Source organism: Biomphalaria glabrata, chromosome 9 (genome assembly GCF_947242115.1).
Source record: "Biomphalaria glabrata chromosome 9, xgBioGlab47.1, whole genome shotgun sequence".
Lineage (NCBI taxonomy): Eukaryota > Metazoa > Mollusca > Gastropoda > Planorbidae > Biomphalaria > Biomphalaria glabrata.
The window spans coordinates 19000911-19009860 of record NC_074719.1 but is presented as its reverse complement, the minus strand read 5'-3'; the positions used below and the strand labels follow the sequence as shown (position 1 = coordinate 19009860).

The 8950-nt window shown below is 36.8% G+C and overlaps 1 protein-coding gene across 1 annotated transcript; it reads left to right on the top strand.

Annotated features, from left to right (window-relative positions):
- Window positions 1-994: 994 nt before the first annotated feature.
- LOC106065169 (cilia- and flagella-associated protein 77-like) lies at window positions 995-8867 on the top strand. The gene is made up of 7 exons (XM_056042907.1): window positions 995-1303; window positions 2939-3032; window positions 3372-3463; window positions 4849-5018; window positions 6949-7027; window positions 7764-7898; window positions 8444-8867. The coding sequence occupies exons 1-7, from the start codon at window positions 1199-1201 to the stop codon at window positions 8603-8605; spliced, it is 837 nt and encodes a 278-aa protein (XP_055898882.1). The 5' UTR covers window positions 995-1198; the 3' UTR covers window positions 8606-8867.
- The last annotated feature ends 83 nt before the right edge of the window (window positions 8868-8950 follow it).

The window sequence follows — 8950 nt, the reverse complement described above, 5'->3', positions numbered from 1 at the left end:
TTGGATGGTAAGTAATACTTCCATACTGGCCACACCGTCCTAAGGCAGAATATGGTTCTTTGTAAGGTAATCCTGTTATAGCGTATTCTCAATATGGAGCGACGGCACCTTTGTTTGAAGCGTTCTAGGGGCCTTAGATGCGTGCGACAGAGCACAAAAATGTGGTGAGAACCACTGCTTTATAAACATTGACTTTTGTTGCTAGGTGTAGAAGAGCCAAAGTGCTGTTAGCCTTAGCTAGATGATTCTCTATTTCTCTGTTTCGCTGGACACTGTTTTTCCCTGGGACCGTGAAATGTCAAAAACACTAAGGAAGTGGACATATACATTGTTTTATGGAGCTTTAGTGCCGTTTAGGTACTTCTGATACATGAGCTCCGTTGTTTGTGTGTGTGTGTTTGGTTAAACCTCTGTACGGAATTGATGTAGGTGTCCTCATGCAGGCGTTCCCTCATCTTTTTTTTTTGCATTGCTCTAAACAAAAATATTGCGAATTCGATTATAGAGTGCTTCTGAAAAGTGTTAAAAAGTGTATCTTACTGTTTATTATACTGGCAATGTCTTTAATTCCGAATATTAAGAAAGAGTACATTGATTGAGATGAATAATCAAATCTATTTATGAGTCTTTCATGGGAGCCATCAATGCTTCCATATCCTGTACATAAGATACAAAATAAAGGGGGGGGGGGTTCCTACATGTATAAACATCTTCTCTTATCTTTTAAAATACAGACGTTAATTGAAAAAATATTATTACGCCCTACGCGTGTAACTAGGTCAATCTTGTAATACATGTTAATCAATGACTTAAATTCTGTCAAGTCATTGGTTAAACTGGCTGCTTTAGGTAACTCATTCCATGCTCTAATATCACTAGGATAGAAGGAGCAAATGGAGCAAGGAATGTGCCTTTATCTTTGTGTCTTTCTGAGAGTAAAAGAAATAAGAAGTCTTTTCTTCATTCGGCTTCACATCTTTTCGGTGCACAATAGTGCGGCAGGAAGTAAAAGAGAATTACCATACATCATCTCAAATACACTGCACAAATACTTTTGAACTAATCTAGTAGATAAATAGAGTCATTTTGATTCTAATTTCATGTATACTTGTTCGATAGGAGCCCACTTGTTACGGTTATAATGTTTGGTAGACATTAAACATCAGGTGTCTGTCTACCTCATCGTGACAACTCCGCCATGCCTAGCCCTTGGGATACGGAATGTGATCCGTTCAATTACACCTCGACTGGCTACCTGGGCAAGAAGAGACCAGAGATGCTTATCAATGAGCTGCTTTTGAAGGTAAGAAACTCTCTTAGGCCTGTAATTTGGCACTTCTTTGTTTTAGGGGGAATTCTATTTGCCCTTGATTTTCTTCTTTGTTTCTAGGCACTTCTTTGTGTCTGAATCTTCTTTGTTTCTATGCACTTCTTTCTTTCTAGGATCTTCTTTGTTTCTAGGCTCTTCTTTGTTTCTGGGTTTTTCTTTGTTTTTAGGTTCTTTTTTTCTAATCTCTTCTTTGTTTCTATGTACCTATGTTACTAAGCTATTCTCTATTAAACCATTTCTTTAATCTGATCAAAGGGTACAATTTAAGCTGGATGTTGTAGGGTTTTTATCTATCTTAAATTACCTGAGGTAAGCTCTTATTAACGACAGTACAAGATACCTCCCCACTCCCGTAATGCTCTGGTAAGAAACTGTCCTATTCAGAGAAGTTCCTCATAGTTCTTACACTGCAGACACATCTCCCATCCAGGTGCATCTTCCACCCAATTCAGAAAAATGTTACATCACCCTCCAGGAGCATAATTCACCCTCTCCAAAAACGTCACATCACCCTCCAGGAGCATAATTCACACTCTCCAAAAACGTCACATCACCCTCCAGGAGCATAATTCACACTCTCCAAAAACGTCACATCACCCTCCAGGAGCATAATTCACACTCTCCAGAAACGTCACATCACACTCCAGGACCATAATCCACCCTCTCCAAAAACGTTACATCACCCTCCAGGAGCATAATTCACACTCTCCAAAAACGTTACATCACCCTCCAGGAGCATAATTCACACTCTCCAAAAACGTTACATCACCCTCCAGGAGCATAATTCACCCTCTCCAAAAAAGGTTACATCACTCTCCAGGACCATAATCCACCCTCTCCAAAAACGTTACATCACCCTCCAGGAGCATAATTCACCCTCTCCAAAAACGTTACATCTCCCTCTAGGACCATAATCCACCCTCTCCAAAAACGTTACATCACCCTCTAGGACCATAATCCACCCTCTCCAAAAACGTTACATCACCCTCTAGGACCATAATCCACCCTCTCCAAACACATGTACTTCCCTGTCCGGAAATATGTGCGTCTGCTTTCTGAAATAAGGAACTCCTTTTCCCGGGTATGCACCACCCCACAAATATATAATTTCGATCTTTTATATTACAAAGCTTGTGTTAACTGCCTCGGTCTGTTAGGGAGGAAACTTTGACACGTTTTGTCTCCCACTTTCCAGTCTTGAATCAAGTGGACATTTTGTTTAATTATTCATAGTCGACGACAATACAAGAATCAATCGAAAAATTAATCAATTAGTTAATCATTTGGTAGTAGTTAATTAATAATGTTCTTTACAGAAACGGGTGAGTTAAACCTTCAGTATTGAGAGGTATGGCAGTAATTTTGCGTACTTTACCTTAATAAGCTTTATTTTTAAATATATATATTTTGCTCATTTTCCTAATATATTGCAAGTAAGAACTAGTGGGAGCGTTTAACAAGCGATCTTTAAATATAAAAAGAAAACGAGACTCAGAAAAGTGGTTCAATATTTTTTTTTGTTTTTTAATTTTACGAAGGTAAGCTACTCTTCATTTCTGTGTAATATTCTTGAAAAAAATCAAATGTAGTTGTCTTCTCTTACTGCAGGATAAAATGGGCAAGCCTAAAGCCAGAGGTCGGGTATTGCCCAAAAACATTACATTTGGTGACGTCAACAACTGCCCCTGGACAGCAGCACATGGTGAGTAAAGAGAGCATAACGCCTTGAGACATTTTCTTTGGTATTTGAGGTGACTAAAGAGTTCCCCACGTGTAGCGTTCAATGTGACTGAAGTCGCCAATTTTTTGAGATGCTCGGTCACAGGTTGGGGCATTTTAAATAACTAGAGAAGGGTGAATGTTTGTAGCCTCTTTCAGCTCCAGGTGTTCCACCATCTAAGATCCTAACCACTCCTCTATGCCTTCCACATGAGCCTATCTGGCTACACTTATGTATACTATGACTTTCAATGGACATTTAAAACAACATGTAAACAAACACAAGTGTAGAGACATGACTTCCTCGTAATTCTCTCCCTAGCTCTCTCTGGATGGGCTGGACATCTACCTACACAAAAGGAGATAACTGGAGAGGAGCCCGTGGTACGCTGTGATTTCCTCCAACTGAACAGAGTGAGTTCAAATCTCTGTTATTGAGATGTAAAGATTTTTGAACTATTCTATAAATCAAAGAAATGTAATATTAAGACTTGATGTAATTATAGACTAATTTTGAATTAGAATTTTACACGAACTTTAAAGACATACCCGATGAACTATTTATTGTGGTACTCATTAAAAACGTGGATTTCTAAATCTTTTTCATGCACAAGGTAAACAAATAAATAAATAGACAGACAGGCAGGCAGGCAGGTATGCAGAGACACAGACAGACAAACAAACAAACAGATAGATAGATAGATAGATAGATAGATAGATAGATAGATAGATAGATAGATAGATAGATAGATAGATAGATAGATAGATAGATAGACAGAATGAAAGACAGACAGGCAGGCATGTAGGTGGAGACCCAGACAGACAGATAGATTGACAGACAGACAGATGGATAGATAGATAGATAGATAGATAGATAGATAGATAGATAGATAGATAGATAGATAGATAGATAGATAGATAGATAGATAGATAGAGTGGATGAATGAATAAATAAATGAATGAAAGAATGATAGGTTCACAAACCAGACAGACAAATAGATAGATAGACTGACTGAATGGATGACCAATAGACGGACGAATGGACAGTTAGACAAGAATCGTGGTCTAGATATTAAAAGATAGGATGTATTGGGACCCACAAATAGCTGGACAGAATGTGTAATATAGTATTATACTTTAGTTCATTAAAACTATAGAATTTGTGCAATTAAATTATTTAATTATTGCCTATATACTATGAATCACTGTTGTACAATTATAAATCAATAGAGACCTAGTTATAGTTTAGAGGTATTTGTTAGTTCAGAATTCAGATCACATTGATTTTTTTAAACTTGTAGATATATATATATAGGTACTTCTAGGGTTGTATGTTCTTTTAGGTTATACCATACCCGCACTCCAAGCAGTCAAGTAGATCACAAATACAAATAAATAATAGGTACCCAATTTAGATATTGCTAATTATGGTAGCCGATGATGTAAAGGTCACTTTGTTTTTTTGGCCGAAGGTTAACGAGAGTGTCATGTGCCCAGAACAATGGCCAATAGCCTTTACTTCCCCATCTGTTTTAGGAAAAATTGGAGTTGGGTGGACTCAGGGTGGTCTTAAAAATCCTGAAATTTAAATGTCACTAACATTTAATTAATTGAATTTTTTTTCAAGCTTTTTTAAAAGCAACCCCCCCCCACACACACACACACTTCTTATTGATATTAAAATGTTTAACAGGTTTTTGTTCCATTGGATCAAACCTAGCATTGAATGTCTTTCTTTTTATTTTAAACTCCACATGAAATGAATCTCTCTTGTATCTCTGTTTGTGACTCATCCTTAGGGCGCCATTACGTCCGGTATAGTTAATCCCAAAGAGCTGAGAGTTTTCAGGAAAACTCACTTCCGAATGTACGCCCCTGGGATGATCGACGGGGAAAGAAGTGAAAAGAAAATAGAGCGCCCCCCAGCCAAGAAACACGACCCTAACAAGGTCTTTGGAATGGTGAATCCGTAAGTCGTACGTGTAGAAAGCAATCTCCCACTGGAATGTCTGTTCCTTTAAATTGTCAATTTAAAACAATCTAAGACTAAGACTAAGACTGCTTTATTGATCCTTACGGAAATTTGTTGTGATTACAAGGACTCGTTTCTCATATAAAGACAACACAACAGAAAAATACACATAAATACAACAGACAACATAAACAGTTCATTCAGCGACTACAAACAGGTATCTTGGTGCATTTCATGTTCCCTGATCAATGAGTGGCGGTGATAGAGTCTGACCGAGTGAGGTACGAACGAGTTTTTGTACCGCTCCGTTCTTGTTTTGATTGACAGCAGTCGCCCACTTCCCGACGACCAAGCGTAGTCCTGATGGAGCGGGTGGCCGTTGTCTTCCAAGATTTTTTCGATTTTTCTTAGGCACGTTTGTTCAAAAAGTTCCTTTAAATGTGGTAATGTTGTGAGTGTAATTTTTGATGCTTTTTTAATGATGTTTTCTAGACGTTGCAACAGTTTAGATGAGGCGTTGCCTTGCCAACAACTTATTCCGTATGTTAGCAGATTTTGTACAGTCGCGCCGTAAAATGTCTCAAGGATCTTCTTGTTTAATTTAAAACTGTTGAGTTTGTATAGAAAAAAGAGTCGCTGGGCTGTTTTCTTTGTCAGAGTTCCAAGGTGGTCTTCCCATGAAAGCTTGTTGTTGATGATAACGCCTAGATATTTATATGCCTTTACTTGTTCTATAGCTGTAGTGTTTATTTGCAGTTCACGTATAGTTTGTTTTTTCTTTCTAAAATCTATTATAAGTTCTTTAGTTTTTGTTACATTCAGTTCTAGAAAGTTGTCGGTGCACCAGTTTGGAAACTCTTCTATCGAGCTTCGATACTGAGTTTCGTCTCCTGAAATAAGACCGACTATGGCAGTATCATCAGCGAATTTAATGAGTTTAACTGAGTCATAGATGCTTCTTATGTCATTAGTGTAAAGAGTGTATAGTACAGGAGAAAGTACACAACCTTGTGGAGCACCCGTACATAGTACTCGAGTTGACGATTTGGTGTTGTTGACTTTAACATACTGGGGCCGTTGGGTTAAAAAGTTTAGAACCCATGCTTGCAAGTAAGGGCTTACATTTAAGTTACTCAGTTTGTTTATCATTAGATGTGGCTGTATGGTATTGAAAGCCGAGGATAAATCTAAGAAGAGGACTCGTGCATATGTTTTGGGTATATCGAGATGCTTATAAAGCTGGTCCAAAAGCAATAGAATGGCATCCTCAGTTCCTCTAGCTGCTTTGTATGCAAATTGGTGAGGGTCTAGGCTGTTATTGACTTTTGCTACAAGTTGTTTAAAGATATATTTTTCAAAACATTTCATAACAATAGGTGTTAGTGCTACTGGGTGGAAATCATTTAAGCAATCTATTTTTGGTTTCTTAGGCACTGGTATGATTTCTGAAGTTTTCCAGATGTTTGGAATTACGCACGTTTGCAATGACTGGTTAAAGATATGACAGTAGATAGAAGAAATTTGCTCCGAACATAGCTTGATCAGCTTGCCACTAATTTTGTCTGGTCCACAAGCTTTTGTTACGTCTACTCTTTTATATAACAAGGTCACTTCATCCTCCGTTACAAAATTGACGTAGGGCTCTTGTTTTCCTTTGGACAGAGTGTTGAAAAGTTCTTTGTGTAGATCAACAAAATCTTCTTTGTCAATACGAGAATAAAAATAATTTAGTTCGTTGGCGAATTTCTCATCATCAGCCACTAAAATTTGTTCTCGTTTTGAGGCGCAGCCCGTTATTTTCTTTAATCCTTCCCAGCATCTACAAACTGTAAAAGACTTTGTTTGCTAAACGCATGACATAATTCTTGCTACCCTACAACCAGGGACTGCCTTTTACTTATAGTTTGTTTGTTTTATACATTCTTAGTCAAGATCCTCCATTGCAAGACTTTTTGACTCACAAATTTCAAAATGATTGGCTGAAAGGAACTAAAGTACAATCCAACGTAAGATTTACATTTTTTAATCTCTTTTTTAAATACATAAAGTTAAGGGAAATAACTGATGCTATTATAGTATTTTAAATCCGTTGTTTCCCCTGTTTAGAAAAACCAAAATACTGTATAGAAAAATACGTATATAAAAACCGCTGGCTTTCCCTGATAAAAGTACTAGTATAGAACTAATTACTATAGTTGAATTCTTACATTTGTGAGATATTAGTCTACAAGCCCAAAGTACTGACTTAATCGTATCAGCAATAGTCCTCAAAGGACATTACAAGAGACCCGCCATAACACCTAATGGAAGGCATACCTTTCACAAGTCTCAATTACATCTTGAACATACAGTGTGATCATCTCTCTCTTTCTCTTGCACTATCTATCTATCTATCTATCTATCTATCTGTCTATCTGTCTATCTGTCTGTCTGTGTGTCTGTCTGACTACAATTGACAACCTCAGCGTAACTACTGTACAATAACAATACAGATGCAAATACGAACAACATTCACACATACACACTCACAACCAGCGCTTTATAAATTAGACTTTTATGTACTTGTCGATGACGACAGATGATCTTGTAACACTCTGACCGAAAGTGGGATGAAAGAGTTTTTAAATCTTTCTGTTTTATTCCTAATGGATATTTGATACAGATACAACTCATAATAATACATTTAATCATATATTAGATGATCTTTGACATGTGTAGATAACAGACATACATTTCCCACAGACTGTGGCAGCGAATGAAAAATTTAACATGAAATGGAGTCGTTGGGCACCGACAAGAGCCTCGTTGTTGAGAGAAGTCCTGGTTCCAGTTGCCATAGACGAACAGCCCTGGAGAATGCCCAAATTTGTGGACAAGGTAACTGAATACTAGCGGAGCTGGACGTTTTGGCGAAACGGTCATTTTATCGCAAGATATTTTAGACACATTTGGTACAGAATAGCTTTCGGAACTAGACTATAAAGCTACAATAGAGAACCTGACAAATAAAATGAAAAAGGGAGATTATCACGATGAACTAAATGTTAAAGACGATAAATTAAACTCCAATGCTGCCAATTAATTTTTTTAATGAAATACAAACGAGCAAAGAAAATTCGACTCTGCAGTGTCAAAAAGTGCAAAAAAAAAATTGTTTTATAAATGACAAATCACCACTTTCTTAATTTTGTGCACCGGATATACTCCTAACAGCTAGTTGTTTATAGTTTTTTTTTTTTTTCATTTCTCATTACCATTTCCTCTATGTCTATACTGCAATAGAGCTTATACGGTTAAAACAATGTAAATTATCTAAATGACAGATCTACGTAAAATGTTGAGCATACAGGTTTGATTTATTGCTCATCTCTTCAATAAACATCACCGCGCTACAGTTTGTTTGTGTGTGTTTTTCAACGTAGGTGAAGCCTCATTTATCAACCTTCAGATCTGAGAAAGAGTTAGAAGATGCATGGGAGGCTTACAACTATGAAAAGTGTGGACGTCTGGGTCAAACTGGACAAGGCATTACTATCTCCAATGTCCGAGAGCGACCCTATCTGCCTGCTATTAAGTCTACCTAAAATCCTAACGTTTTGTCGATTCTTTTTAAATTTTTTCAATTGCCTAAATATTTTTATTTTTCCTTTCTATAAAAACATATGTACCTAGCTAAACACAGAACAATTGTAGAAGTTTCCAATCGAGAAACTGTTGAGTTTGGTCAAATAAAAAGAGTTATTTTGCTATGGATAATTATTTTACCAATACCTTTTATGCTCTAGAATGGATTGTAAACTCAATAAATCTTTATAAATCTGTAAAATGAAAATCATATTTTCAAATTTGTTCATTTTTATAAAAGATTTTTCTATTCGACTTTAAAAACATACACTATCTATAGAAAAAAGTTATTGGTCTTCCATCTA

Bases quoted from the DNA above. Each gene is read 5' to 3' on its own strand.
- LOC106065169 (XM_056042907.1), top strand. From the start codon at position 1,199: ATGCCTAGCCCTTGGGATACGGAATGTGATCCGTTCAATTACACCTCG. The intron at 1,304-2,938 runs GTAAGAAACTCT...CTCTTACTGCAG, and splicing joins TCAATGAGCTGCTTTTGAAG to GATAAAATGGGCAAGCCTAA. The intron at 3,033-3,371 runs GTGAGTAAAGAG...TTCTCTCCCTAG, and splicing joins CCCCTGGACAGCAGCACATG to CTCTCTCTGGATGGGCTGGA.